Raw genomic sequence first — 15,868 nt, 5'->3', positions numbered from 1 at the left:
TGATTATTGTAACTCGTTTAAAATCTTTTTACGTACTTTTCCGTTTTTCGCCTTTCTCCTCTCCTCTCGAAGTCACTCGCTTCGTTTTAATTACACATCTTACAAATCACCAGTTTAACGGCTAGTACTTACAGGCGTATGTATATGTAACAATTAATCGCGCATCTACGAGGATCAAGCGTTTCCTTTCGCGACTCGTTCAAATGTGGTTTTAGGCCGTTCGAATATGATTTGAGCACTTCCTGTTGAGAAACGGAGATCGCGATCATCATTATCGCCCGATCGCTTAAATTCCGGCGAGACATCCTTTCCCGCGAAATGTGGCGAAATACAATCGAACAAGTGACGAAAATCATAACGTCCATGATAGTGAACGTCATAATTAGATCGAAATGAAAAACGAAAAAAGAAAAAGAATTACAAATGGCTAGTTTCTTCGTTCTTCTCGCACAGCGTTTCGTCACGAAGTAAAATCTGTAAAATTATAACAAATCGATCGTGTGCTCATGTAAGAATCTTTCGACAAGTTTTTAGTACCAATAGGCAATATAATACAGCGTTACTTAAGGAATTAACCAAACGAGCGGATACAAGATCGATTTCAATCGCCGAAACGCCGATACGAGCACGCTGCCCGCTACGCAGACGAGAGAACTTGCTATTGTTGTTTGATCCACGTAAAGACACGCGCGCACTTCCGTGAGATTGTCCCTGACACTTACAATTAGACGTTAGAACGAGTACAACACAGATATGTAAGAGAAGAGGCCGTAACTCTTAATTAACAGCGTTCTCAACGAGGTGACCGATCGCGCCAATATCCATCCCGTCGCGAGAGGAAGGAAACCTACTTCCTTCGACGTTCATCGATAATTTTCTGAGGAATGTTTCTATATCTGCGACTGATTGACCTGATAATTTACGATATACCGAATGTACAATTACGCAGTAAATTAGCGATGTGTGTGCACTCGTCTCTAGGAATATTTTACACACGGCCCGCAGTACCTATATATTATAGTATATGAGTTGTAATAAGTACGCGAGACACACACATATTATCTTCTATCCATAGCGTAAGTTTTGGATCAATAGTTTCGATTGTCAAAATTGATACAACGCACGTGCGTATTTGTTTGTCCGTTTATCTGTTTGCCTGTCCGTCTGTCTATGTGTGTGCTTCGTGTGTATATATGTATGTTCGTCATAATTAGACGTGAGACAATAGCGAAACAGACTCAAGTCATGCTCTACGTTAAGATTCCTAGCGTTCTGTATCGTAGAAAAATCGTAATTGCTCTCTATCCGAGCGAATATGTCATGTGTCTAGATTTTACTATAAGGTAAGGATTTTACTGTAATCTCGAACTTCGTCGAAAACTAGACCGCTACAAGAAACGCGTGAGAAATGAGCGAAGCAAAGCGCGGTTCGAATACGGACAATTTAACCCTTTGTTCTCAGAGTCTTATAAACATATAAGTAACGTATAAACATCAATGTAATATAATTGTACATTTATATACCTCCATTGAATTACATTCAATTTTATTCATATTTATATTTAAGTGTATATAAATAAATATAATATAATTTGCATGATAAATGTAATAACAAGATATTAAATTTAAAAAAATATATAAAGTAAAAGAAAGTTTAATTATAGAAAGTTAGTATTAGTTTAATAAAGAATTATGAAGAATTATGAAGAATCTTTAAACACAAACAATGACGCTTCATCTAATCAATTAATGATAAAATAATAATTTAAAGAACAAGAGATTAATTTGTCATTTGTAATTTTATTAGTAAAGATTAAATCACTGACAGTGTGATTTAAAACTAATGCCGTTACGAAATATAAATTCTCGTCTCGAGCTCTAATAAGTATTAATTTATCTAGCATCGTCAAGAAGAGAACAAGCAGCAGCGATAGCGATAACAATATCAATAATCGGCATCGATAACGATAGCTAACGATCGTAATAGTTATTAGGTCACTTCGAAGGCTAATAGAAAACTTGTTTAGAATGCGCTCAACTACTTACAAAGGAGAGAAGTCCTCCGTCTAGAATATATGTAGATGATTGCATTCGTACGAGAAGATTGTCCATGCGATCTTCATATGAGGAAACTTTCGATGAAATGCATTTGTTCGAATTAATTATTCCTGATGATTTTTTCGTCAAAAGTTTCGCCGATTTCCTTTACCTTCGCTACAAATATATCTCTTTCGCTTGTAATTTCTATTTATGTCGTTTGTAAGATCATATTTGGAATTTATTTCTTTAACATGACTCGTATAACTCTATCGTTCGTGAGAAAAAAAAATGAATTAATAGTTGGAAATTTAATTGCATCACAAGCTACGTGTTAATTGAAATATTATCGACTTTGACGAATGCCTAGTCATTAAGATACTAGTATTATACGACATAATAAATAAAATATAGATGTGAGATTATATGTCGTAATGCGTAATTTGTTTTACAGCAAAGTTCGAATCTGTGTCGTTCAATATTCATGACATCGGATATGTCTCTAGGCCGATTATATTCGTGAAACGTTATTTTTTCTACGATATATCTGACGTAGCCCTCGCAAAGGCACAATCGTCTCGTTTATGAGTCTTGCGAGGCGTGTCGCTGGCGTTCGAGGCGAGGAGACTGATGTAGCGATTATATCGACAAAAGATGTGTGGACAGCACAACCGTTAATTAAAGTGTCTTTTTTTTCTTCTTTTTTTCGGGCCAGGCTCTCCCGCTCTGTGTGTTTTAAGTAAAAAATTACTTTCTTGATGCTTGGGCGCTCGCGATTCCGCCTGCGCGTCTTTTCGATCAAAAGTCTGCCGTTTACAGATTGCAAAGGAATTCTCAAAGGAATTGTAAGATTTGTCTTAACTATTGGATCTTAAAGACTCGAAGTTAATAATAAATAAGTAAAAATTTACGTAAAGAAAAGAGAATCAGAGCCTGATATTTTACAGAGGTCCAATATTTACAAAAAGGTGGAATTAACGGAGGCGTGTAGTAATATAAGAACTGCACATGTATATGTAAAGAATTTCGTCTCGAAAAGGACTTGCGAAAATAAATTTTCGATTAAACTTTCGTTGACATCCCTTAAACATCTACATCGTTAACACCGAGTTTTAATGATATGGGACAGTGACATCGTATTTATCCTTAATCGTATCATTTAAACACATGTACATTTTGATTATCCTTCGTTACAGTTTCCCCGCGGATCGTAATAATATGTAGTATATTTATATAGGGTATATGCATGTGTATACCACATCCCGGATCGATATCGACGCCGTAAGCTTCACGTTATACCAAGTTATACACATACACCACATCACTTAAGTACCGCCGCGTGTTCCATCGTCTGTGCACGCGTCACACTCAATATATAATAATAAATTTGTGACTTCAACTTCGTTTTACCGCGGGACTCGTGGATCATATCGTGAGAATGCTGCGTGATCATTAATTAATTCTGTTTTACGATATTATCACGTTTATTACCTATCACTAATTACTCGGGCGGGGTAAGCGCAATAAATTCTGGACAATCCATTATGTCCATAATCTCGTCGCGGGACATTGTAGGACTTAAACATTCACATTAAGGCGTCCCGAGAATCATCCCGTAAATTATCCCGAAGCGATAGATTAAGCTCGTGTTGGAATTTTCGCCGTACATCTCTTCCCTCGTCATCTCTGCCAATTTTTTCCTCTTTTCTTTTTTTTTTCATAGCCAATCAAACTGCTCGAGATTGCTTCGTGGGATCATGGTGATCTTCGAGACGCTACGCAAAACGGGACGTCAGCGTTACATCTGAGAAAGGTCGAAGAAATCCGCCTGTCCGTCCCGTCTAATCAGTCTACGAGCTACAAAAATTGTGCGACTTCTAAAACACCGAGTTTGGTTGGTTATTAATCAAGTTGGCCGCGAAGTTATCTTCGGGGACTCATCCGCTCGTCTCGCCACCGCCTCAACCTCTTTTTATATCATTGGCTCGGCCAGCGAGCCTTGAAACGATTGTCTACCATTAAATAGTTACGCCGATCGAGGCATTTCACTCGAAAAAAATTCTGAATTTTTATAATTTGAGATTATTTCGTAATAGTTTATGTCGACTTTTTATTTCGTAACAGTTTATGTCGATATAATATTTGTGAAAATTAACATTTATATATGTCTAATGTAAGAGAACAACAGAAGACAACACAATTCATAACTACATGTCGATCATTAAAGCAGAATGAAGAGATTGTAATCGTTTACTATATTGTTGCAAACTTCTGTTTTGCATTCCAAATCGAATATCTACGTTAGAGAGAAACGCGAATCCTGAAAACGCCTCGTCGACGTAGGAAGATCAAACAGGCTCTATATCCCCGTTGACCTTTAAGTATCGATATTTGAATTAGTACGTGCGAAATTCGATCGAATCACTGACTGGATCAACCAGATGAGACCGCCGTCGGCGGCAGATGTCGATCGAGTTTCGCTTCGCACATTCGATATTATATTTGTTTTGGGAAAAATGGACCCTTATCATTTCATCAGGATACATGGCTGCCTTCCGCTCGCCTCTGTAGTTACTCGTCGAAAAATAAACTTTTCGTACCTTTTCTTCCTTTGTCCCTGTTGCTTCGTGCGAACAAGACTTGCACAGGTACACCTTTATTGCTAAAATCACTGCGAGTACCGACAAAACACTCACAGATATCGAAAGGCGTTAATCGAAGGAACTCGGTTCTCTTGAATCTATTTACCTCTTCGCAAAGTTTAAAATGCGACGACGCTGACGCTGACATCGCCCGACAAGCGTAAGTTCAATGGAAGCATTATTATGTCTTTACAATTTTTTAAGTTGATTGTCTTCTCGAACAATTGTATAAACCATCTGAAGTTGATTGTCTTCCGGTTTTTATGCTATGCATGATTACCGATTTTTTTCAATTAATTAAGTCGTTTGTCATACAACACGTATGATCGATCCATGTTACAGATTGATCTTATTATTTTTGAAAATCGCTTTTTTTACATTGCGATGAGCAATCTGAAGTTCTTATGCGACATTTGTTTTAACTTTAGATTTATGTTAGAAAAAAAAGATAAAAACTTTTGCTATAATATTTTAATAATATCCAATTTTTTTCTAGAAACACATATTTCTTCTATCATATGTAAATGCCAATAAATAATCAAATATTTAACTGAAAGATTTGTTCATTACTTGTTTGTTTGCATTTTTAATTAAATAACAATTATTAAATTAAAATACATTAATCGACTTAATACCAGCAAATTATGAGTGTCGATTAATTAATAAAAGTGTTTTTCTACCTGTATCCGCATGTTATTGTGATTAATTATAATTGAAAAGTGTTGCGGCAACATAGAAAAACTGAAACTTCGTCGATGCGAACTTCATTTGCCTTTTGGGACAAAACGTAAGCCTCGTCGCTGCACTCAAGGACTTGTAATAATAAAGAGTGCCGTTGTCTCGCGAAGATCGAGATCGCGTTGTATTCGAACTAGCCGACATTGCCACGTGATCAGCCACGATTTCCATCAAGAGATGATCTTGACGACGGACTCGCCCTCGTCCTTGAGCAAAAGGCTCAATCTGAGGTCGAGCTCGCCGGCCTCGAGGGCCCACTTTTCCCTTAACCATCATGGCGAGTCCGCGTTGTGATGGCCGAGGGTGTGGATCGGGAAGAGCGGATACCAGTCGAAGATAAATTCCTTGGGCGGCAGCAGATCGAGATCCACTTCGGCGCCGCCCAGGCCCTGGTTGCTCTCGAAGCCCTGCTTCTTCTCCCACAGCATCACCAGCAAGTGCCTGCTCTGAATGGTGTCGGAGCGTCCGTATTTCAGCGTCTGCCGATACTGCGGAGTCTTCGAATGTCGCACCACGCGAGTCTTGCGCTTCTGCAACCACTTGTCGCCGTCTCGCTCGCGCAAGTACGTCTTCACGTAAGTATCTACGGGACAAGGATAAAAATTTCGTTGTCAATATTCGGGAAAATGGCCTTAAAATCTGACACTTTCGGCGTATCTGCGAGTGGAAAGAATTCTCCTGCGATTTTCCAATTATGATCAATGAAGATGTAGATCAAACTCGAGATCAAAGGCACATTCAGGTTTTTTTAAATATAAAAATAGAAACAGTTAAAGATCTCTGAAGGAGGAAACAAAAGGTGTATTATTCTACTATAACTAAAATATTAAAAAACTGAGCTAATAGCTCTTAGCTATCTTTAAAATATTTATAAAAACGTTACACGTCAATTTTACTACAGTTTCGGCCTTAATAAACCTTAACAAGTTAGCGGATGTAGGTCGTTGCCATTAACCGGGCGTGTTGAACGCTCGCTCGGAAATTTGTTTCTAAACGCTAAAGTAATGCATGAATAATCAAGACCTGAACACCCGCACGCTGTAAAAATAGCGGCTGCGAAATTAACGCCCGCGCGAGGATAGATAGCCGGGAGGATCTCAAAGGTACTACGTGTTGCGAGAATTTTATAGTAACTGCAAACAGAGGAACGAATAACTCGAATGGGGGGAGGGGGGGAATTAACAGCGGTAAAGAGAAAAGGCACGCTCCTCAAATTACCTGGCTCCTCCTTCTCGTCGGGACAAATATCCCTCGCGCAGATAACTTCGACCTCGAGAGTTCCCTTGCACATGTAGAAGCCCAGCTGTACTTCGCCGTTCTGTGCTCCTGCAATGTTTGCGATCGCAATCAAATGGATACGGAAGTATCCAAAAATTTTAATAAGAAAACTAATAAGATAAAATAAAGATTGATATAGACATTCGAGATTTAATGAGTTAAAAAATAAACGCGATTTCAGCTTTGTGATTTATCAATTTGAGTAAAATTATCTCAATCAGAGGTAGGTAATATTTTTATAAGGAAGAACTCTTTTTCGAGTTAGTCGAAATTACATTTTAGACAGAACTAAGAAAAAAATATATATATAGTATTTGCGAAAATAAATAATTTAATCTTAAGGGAACTGAAGGGGGGAAGGGTGATATAATGGATATTTTACCACTGATTATTTTGTATCCTTTTGGCAGCAACTGTCCGCGACCCAGTTTCAGATTGACGCCATTTTCATTTCTCGCTGACTGACTGAAATAACAAAAGTTATGCCATAGAAATTCAATTACGTTTAATTTAATGAATATCAACTTAGGATGTGATTCAGAATTTCCGTCCGCTCTTCTACCGTTGCATGTACGATAACCGAACTAAAATATCAACGACGCGATGATGTAAAGCGTAACTGATGAATTGATAAATAGACATTGAAAATATGAGTAGAACAGAGTGATTGATCCACTTTAACTTTTGTCACAAAAGATGGATCGCGTACCTCCATTTCTCGTCTTCGTCGGATTCGCTATTTCGATCGTAAAATCTCTCAGGAATCTCCTTGACGCTGTCTTTGCGCTCACCCCGCCCTACGAGTTGAAAAATATCTTTTTACACTATTGATCACATTGGACCGGCTGCAAATTGTATGGTGTTGCACGAGCAAGCAGAAATCTATCTTATCACGATATTACTCGAATCTTATTCATTGAATGACAATACTCATGATGAAAATTTATAAATATTATCACAATTGACATTCCTGGATTTAGGCGATTTTCTACGTGCTTCCATACAGATTGCAGTTAAGTAGTTTTATTAAATAAAACAATTTACACCTGCCAATCAGAAGAGTCAGTTCTACGGGCTTGTAATTTCAAACTCAGTTTTTGTATGCAACACATCTCTCACAGAAGCTTCCTACTGAACAATACGACAGTTGCAAAGCATCTTCGGTCGTGTGAATTTCAAAATGATTCCAACAATCTATATTCTATCGTTAACGTAATTACGTTTCTAAAAATGTTTATTAAAATTTGCTTCGAACATCCGGTGGCACTTCAAATAAGCGATCGTGAAGATATTAGATAACTTTTTTTCTGGTCGTATATTGTATAATACTATAATGTACATGTAACTTTTATAATAAAAAATAAATAAAGTACATCATATATATCACTGTTTTACAATAATATCGATTTTTAAATTGCCGATAACGTCTACTTTATTATACAAGGATATGCAGTGAGGATTTCTATGCATGCAAATTCGATCGATGCCAATGGGGCTACTAGCCGAATCATGAAATTCAACGACCGAAGCTTCCTGAATTAGGTAAATGTATGTAATAAATTCCAAACGCGTTTTCTACATAGAAGTAAGATACAAACTTCGGCTCCAAAGTACCAATGATAGCAGGGAGTTTCAACTCTACGAAGAGGGAAGTTCGGTCTCGCTAGCTGTAATAAGATAATTAGAAGCTCGGAGAGCTAATAGAGTTCGTCCTTGTTCTATTGTTAACATATTCTTCTTGAAGTTCTCATTATGATTCTTATACATTTATACTTGCCCATATATTTATTCTAAGACATACATATCACTCCAATTCGAGCAAACGCTCTTTGTCAAAATTACAAATTTATAGATAAATTAAACATATATATGGATTTTCATCTGAAATTATATTTTCTATCGATTTGTTTTTAGTTTTCCTGCTATAAGAAAAGATATTAGGATTTCTTACCCTATGCCCTATATATATTTATCATTTATTTCTACAAGCATTATTGTACATTTCCCGAATTTATATATCTTTTACTTCTAATTTTTATATTAAAAAATTCTTTATTAAAAAATTCGATCGAAATATATCATTTCATCCATATACATCATATTTGTACATTAACATTATCATTTTATACAAATGTTAATAAAATATTTTTGTATATAATATAAAAATATTCCTTGGTGCAATATATAAAAACTAGATGTCATAAAGTAGAAAATTTTAAATATATGTACAGGTAAGAATAATTAATATAAAATACATTTGTTAAAAGTTAAAGAGAAAAAAGATTAAGAACAATTTCGGAACTAGCAGACATAGTATAAAGAAAGAATCGGTAGAAAAACGTCGTATAGTCAGTATAGAGACAGTGTCAGATAAGTCAATCACACTAATAAAATGCTACTTGTCAGATGTTCGTGTCAATATAGAGCTAAAGACGTGCGACGATACGACGACGATGGCATTCGACGACTTCTCTTACCTAAGATCACGATTGTAGATAGCAACAGTGGTAGCAGTAAGTTGGCTAGCGTTCAAATTATCTATAAATGCTAATAGTGCGCTCAAGCAAATATTCCAAAGCGTTATTATAGTCGCTTCAATTGCTAAAAAATTTAGGAGAGAGAAGCAAAAAGGAAGTCGTAAAGGTTTTGCAGTAAGGAACGTGGATAAGGTATTTTGTATACTACTCACCTGTCTGCAGATGACTCGAAAAATTGCATGACTACTTCCACAATGTATTGTTAGTTAAATAAATAACGTTTGTGCATGAGCAAACGTGTATGGATACATGTATGTGTATATGTGCTTGTAAAATTTAATCACCTATCCATCAATTATGAAAGTTATACGTGAAGTTGTTAACGTTACAATAATTAAAGATGTAAAGACTGATGTGCGCGTGTATTTTCTGAAACTATTAGGTTATAATGGATATATTAATAAAGTTATAATTGGTAATCAAACTGAATTCACTACTTAAGAAATTTCAATTGTTAACAAAGTCAAATAAAATAATAAAAGCAATTTCAGGAAAAATGTTACATTTATTATTTCAAGTAGTTTTCAAGTAGTTATCTCGATCAAATTTACAGAAGATATAATCCTTAGAAAAGAGAAAAAAAAAAGAGATAAAGTTAATTATAGAAGATAGCAAGGAATTAATGTACTAACTCCTTGGCGTTTAGAATGGTTAACTAGACTAATAAATGAGAGCAGAAGATGAAATAGAGTACGATTAACGCAAGCAGGAAATTAATGATATACCGAGAAGTTGCAAAACTGACAGAAGTATAATTAATCTCGTTGTAAAAAATTATATCACGATGGGATCACGAAAGAGACGCGTGCAAAGATGAAAGAAAATATTCCGCGGGTGGAGTTCGCCAACATGTTATCCTTTTTTTGTCTTATGATAAATAACATTTTGTACGTCTTTGAAAAGTACAACGTGTATCGGGGGAAAGACAAATTAATAGCACATGCACGCAGAGGGAGAGAAGAAATAAAATTGCAAGAAAAGCGACACGTGAGAGACATTAGAACGGTATTCTTTGTATATTGATATATCTATTTCTTTTTTATATTATTGATTACGTCATTGATTAGTAAAAAAGAGAACAGGATAAAACAATGGAAGAAAGTAAATATGGAAGGTTACAGAGAAAAAAAGAAACCGTGAGCGTATGACACACACAGACAAATTGCTGTTGCAATTGTTATAAAAAATGCAATGTTGCAATGATTATAAAGATATTTGTTGCCTATGTAAATTTTGCCTGGAGATCTCTTCTGTTGAAAATGTGTTATTGTAATTAATATTTTATAAAATTAATTGTATTAGTAAGGAATTATGAAAAAATAAAATATTGCAAAATAAAATAAAATATTAATAATATCACCAAACTTCAATTGACTATAACTGGCATATTTGTTCACAAAAAATCACATGGTAATGCCAGTTATAGTCAATTGAAGTTTGGTGATATTATTTTATATTCACTGGCGGAAAAAAACCTTTCCATTAAAATAAAATATTCATTATACCTTCGAATAAAACGTGGTGTTGCTAATGGAATTAATGTTTGGCTATAGAATGGTTAATTTTTTTAATACTAAAATCGCGTAAAAATTACCTTTGTAAAAAGAAAATAAAATGTTCATCAAATTGGAGTTGTAATCTGAGAATTCAATCAGACTTGGGAATTTTTGAATCTAAAATCATGTTTCTACTTTTCGTTTATTTACACCCGAACTAATGGATATTCTGATATCAATTTTGCTACGTCTACGTTTGACGTATCAATAAATTTACTCCGTTCTTATTCTCTCTCCGTTGCAGAATAAACACTACGATACCGTTTGTTAAAAGGGGAGTTTTAATTAAAGAGGCAAAATTTGGTAGCGAGATTCTGCTCAAAATACAGATAGACAGAGAGTGATAGAGGAAAAGAGCGATAGACAGTGAGCGATAGAGAAAGAGTGTGTCTTACCGGAAGCCCGTAACGTTGGTTGACAGTGCCTTGCGATTATTTATCGAGGTGGTGTGGAGTGCGGCAATGGGAAGGAGGCCGAATTACCGGTCCTCGGAGACACAGGCTCGCACTGCCACACAGTAACTGTTGGGACTACGCACTCTGTTGTCGTTGTTGGTGGTCGATGGTGGTCGATTGGTTGGTTGGTTGGTTGGTTGGTTGGTTGATTGGTTGGTTGATTGGTTGGTTGGTTGGTTGGTTGGTTGGTTGGTTGGTTGGTTGGTCGTGCGTGCGTGGCCCACGATTTGTCGTCGATAATCGGGGTGGTGACGATGGTCGATGGCGTTTCGACCGAGCGAACCAAGTGTTTCGCGATTCGAGTTGAGTACGAAGAGCGTTCAGAGTTTTGGCATTGGCGGACGGTGCCGACCGAGAAAGGATATCAAGATAATCAGCAATACAGTCAGTGAGGCGTCAAGTTCTAAGTGCACGCTGCGCTCGAGGCCGTGCACTTACGTGAACGAAGATATGCACATAGATGTTAACAGGAAGTCGGAGGGCGAGAAACTGATTAGGTGATTGCGATTCTTTTGATGACGTCGGGGACGCTTAATGATCGCTTCGATTATTAAGCGCAGCGACTTATACTGTCAACGAGATGAACGGCCGCATAATTCGGCCGATTTTTGTGCGAAAGCGAGGAAACTGAGTAGGGATAATTGTGAGTAGTACTTTGACCCGTCGCGTTGAATTCATTCTCTTCACGTGCTCCAAAAACATCAGCCAGCTTCTTTCTCATGCACAATTTAAAGCCTGCTTCCTCGTAAATCTTCTAGTATCTTCATTAGCCGTCAGCAGATAAAAAATACGCTAATTCTGTGTTAAACTAAGTAAAGTTCATTCTACATCGAGGTGAAATATTACTTTGACTTTGTGAATTCTGTTAGCGTGTGCCATATTATGTAATAAACGTTCTTTTCATACGTTTAATTAATACTTTAGTAGAATAAAATGTCAAATACAATATTGTAAAGATTATGGAAATTGGATACATTCAATATGCTAATATACAAAAAGCACCAATATTGTCATTAAATATTAACTGCTTCGATCTTTATCTTTAATCAAAAAATTTTCATAATTATTAACGTATTATCACCGCAATCGACTTTGTACGTTCAGCACGTAGCAGAAGCCGCCAGCTAAAGCGACCGTTAAGCCTGAAAGATGAAGAAACGATAATCTTGCTGACAGAACGATCAGCAACGCATCGTGGCACGCTTGGTGTCAATGCGGCAAACAACACTCGGAGGAGTGAATGAGAGGCTGAACAGCATAAGAACAAATAGAGATAGAAAGAAAGAGAGCAACAGAGAAAGAGCGGAAGATCGCGGCGCGTAAAGTCACACACGTGCGTGCAACGGTATACAGAAGCACAACAGCGAATTATGTTTTCCGCTATTGTGGCGAACGGCGGTGGCGGTGGCAGCGGCGGCGATGACACTGTTTCTCGCTTCGTAAAAGCCTGAGGTACAGCCGTACAGCGAGAGAGAGCGAGAGAGAGAAAAAAGAGAGAGCAGGGGATTTGAGTCGTTACTGTCAGGCTGTGAGACGATACGAACAATCAGCAACAGGCAACAGCGGCGCGCAACAGCGATCGCAAAATACAGTTGAGCAGAGAGCGCACAGATCGTGATCGCGTTAACTTTTGCTGGTTTTGGTGGAGAACACATCGACCTCTTCGTGGAACGCAAGCAGAGCGAGAGACAGACACAAAGGCGGAATAAAACGTGGTGGCTTAATGCTCGGTAAAACCACGTCGATTTACGAGCATTTCCGTCGACCGGGACGATGACTCCTCGAGACGTAAAAGCGGAGGATGATTGACGAACAAAGCTTGAAATTTTTCCGCAGATCCAAGCGAGAATGTCGCACGATGGATTTGTTTTTAAGCTCCACGATGGACCCACGCGGTAGTGATCGAGATGCTTTTCTACTTTTTTTCTGACTCGATTCCATTCCGACGTCGACGAGTCAGTTCCGCGCAGCTAGACGAACCTGTGCGATGACTTTTTGGCGAGTGTTCGTTGGGGATTTGCAGTCTAATCCAGAAGCGAGGTAAACGCTGAATCAAGCATCGAGCGTATGAACGATGAGATAAGCGACGAGGCACAATTGAGGATGTAAAACAGAAGGCGAGGATCGAAGGCGGTCATCGTCATGGTCGACATTATAGACACGAAAATCTATTATCGAGTCGATCGTATCCCGAAGTCTTGTCAAAATCCTTTCCAGGTCGGGCTACTCCCGTTTTGAATCCGTCCGATTTAGATTCCACAAACTGGGACAAAAATGGCTTTTGACAAAAACGAGTGAGAAATTCCTTCGTGTATTAAGATCGTTCGCTCGGTCAAACCGCGCGGGGTCGACAGGACGTGATAGTGCGAGTTAGATAAATAATAATTGCATCGACATCCGAGTACAAAAATGTTGGATAATTGTTGGAAAAAAGAAGGGTTTCTAATTCTACAAAAGAGAGTCGTACGATGTGGTTAAACATATAGGTGAGGGCTACACTGAATATAAATTAGGAACGTGATTATACGAAGTAAAAATTATATGTAATAAAAAGAATTGCAGATTATAATAATTTCAAAATATTTAGGAATTTAAAAAATACCTTTTTATGGCACACTGAAGTTGTACATCGAGATAATTATTGCGAAAGTGTTCTGCTTTCTTCGTGCCATATGATAGTATATAAAGACGTAACAGTAAAAATAAGAAATGTTTTCAGAATTTTTTGCCAAACAGTTTTTACTTCAAAAATTTACATTTTATCGGATAATTATATAGATTTACATTTAAATGGGATCTTTTCTTAATAAAAAATATGATATTTAACCTTTTAATTAATTCTATTACTTAACAAAAATTAAAAAAAATTTTTTTAATTCTTTACTTTTTGGTTTTATGTAGAAACAAGCGGAATATTTTTTAGAAATCGTAGAATAGTGAGTTAGTGCAATTTTATTTTCTGTACACAAAAATTGTTTTCTGAAAATTGAAATAAAAAATAGGGAGAAAAACAATATTAATAAAGAGAAAGAAACAGGCAAGTGATTCATGTAACGTACACACATAACGAATATGGTCGGACAATCACATGTGAGACGAACACACATGTGTACGAACACTCAGATACAATGCACACGCGCTCTCGCACACTTACATACATCTGGATGCACGAATTATGGTATGGCGTTTTATTAATGATTCTCTTAGTCGAGCCAGAGATAGTGACGGTGACCGTGATGGTCGCCAACGAGACGTTAAACAACAGTAACGGTGACAAAATAGAGAAAGACAGAAAAAGAGAAAAAGTGTATCACAAAATGCAGTAAAAATGGTTCGTGGAGGTGTGACGAATGGAGAGGTACAAAAGGCAAACAAACAGTCGGACGACGGACGAACGAACGAGCGAAATGATGGCCAAAAGAAGCGAGGAAAATGTTTATACTCACGGCTGCCGCGTTTCTTGTCGCCGGAGAGACTCATGGTCCTGCTGAGTTCGCCTTTGGTCGCCTTCAACGCTCGCAGACCCTCCAGGATCTCCTCGGGATCCCTCATCGGTCTGGTGAATGAGCTTCGCCGCCGATCGCGATTGTAATGCACTATAGCCGGCATGTCAGCCTCGCCCATGCTTCCACCTGGAACGAATTTAAATTAAGAGCAATTAGATACAATTACGAGAATCATACATTAGTGATATTGAAGGACTAATGACATTTTTCATTCGTATTTCGCGAAATGAAATTTAATTCTAATATAGAACGAAAGTTCACAATTGTCCATACAATTATTAAATAGAATAAATAGATCATAAATTGTTACATATTTGTGATTTTCATTAAAGAAAAAAAAAGAATGTTACAATGTCATTCTTTATGATGTTGCCCTTTTGTTTTTTTAATGCTTCTTTGATGCCTGCTATTTTTCACTTCGCGGTGCATCGATTTCTGTTGTTTACAACGTTTACACGAGCATCTTCTAGCTGAAGTGACGTAATCGAATAGCGATAATCGAGGAAGCTGTTACTTAAGCGTGCCAAGTGCTCCCAAGCAGAGGTACTCGAGGCTACCCAACAATAGCATCACGGATAGTCCCACTCTATCGTTATATCATCTTTGAAAAGGAGACAGAAGAAGGGGCGAGTTCGCTTGAAAATGGCCAGCTTGCAACGAAAAGCGGAACACGGTTTATTGGGTCGAGTATCCGCGAACAATGTCGAAAATTTTGACGAAAACATCTTTTAAAAACTTGAATTTTCAAAAATTTTAACGTTCTAAGATTTCGTTTAAGTTTTTTTGTACCGAATGCGTTATTTGGCAAATGTGTGCAAAATCGCTTGTAACACCAACTTAAAGATATATAAAAAAAACTTTATTATGGTGATTTACTATAACAAATATATCATATCTAATGGATTTTAAGTTTAAATTTTACATTTACATTAAAAAAGATATTTGTTTATTTTTTCTTTACTTATTATTATATCTCTTAATTTTGCACAATAATTAAACACTAAGAATTATTAATTAAGAAAATTAAATAGAATATTAAATAAGAATGTTAAATAAAATGAAAATTTTCTTAAATTTCTCTGCGGAGAAGCTTGATATGAATTTAATTCAAGATATCAT

At 36.9% G+C, this 15,868-nt stretch overlaps 1 protein-coding gene across 1 annotated transcript in view; it reads right to left on the bottom strand.

Moving 5' to 3' along the window:
• Positions 1 to 2,737: 2,737 nt before the first annotated feature.
• LOC112457173 (regulating synaptic membrane exocytosis protein 2-like) overlaps positions 2,738 to 15,868 on the bottom strand; it is a 166,659-nt gene continuing 153,528 nt past the window's right edge. Inside the window, exons 19-23 of the mRNA XM_025020091.1 lie at positions 14,690 to 14,875; positions 7,405 to 7,492; positions 7,078 to 7,160; positions 6,636 to 6,743; positions 2,738 to 6,000 (exon numbers count right to left, since the gene is read on the bottom strand). Of these exons, the coding sequence (XP_024875859.1) occupies positions 5,690 to 6,000; positions 6,636 to 6,743; positions 7,078 to 7,160; positions 7,405 to 7,492; positions 14,690 to 14,875 (776 nt within the window). The 3' untranslated portion in view covers positions 2,738 to 5,689. The remainder of the gene's footprint in view (positions 6,001 to 6,635; positions 6,744 to 7,077; positions 7,161 to 7,404; positions 7,493 to 14,689; positions 14,876 to 15,868) is intronic.

This window comes from Temnothorax curvispinosus, unplaced genomic scaffold (assembly GCF_003070985.1).
Source record: "Temnothorax curvispinosus isolate PA1 unplaced genomic scaffold, ASM307098v1 QBEX01007563.1, whole genome shotgun sequence".
Taxonomy (NCBI): domain Eukaryota; kingdom Metazoa; phylum Arthropoda; class Insecta; order Hymenoptera; family Formicidae; genus Temnothorax; species Temnothorax curvispinosus.
Note: the sequence above shows the minus strand (reverse complement) of the source record. Positions and strands in the feature narration are given on the sequence as shown.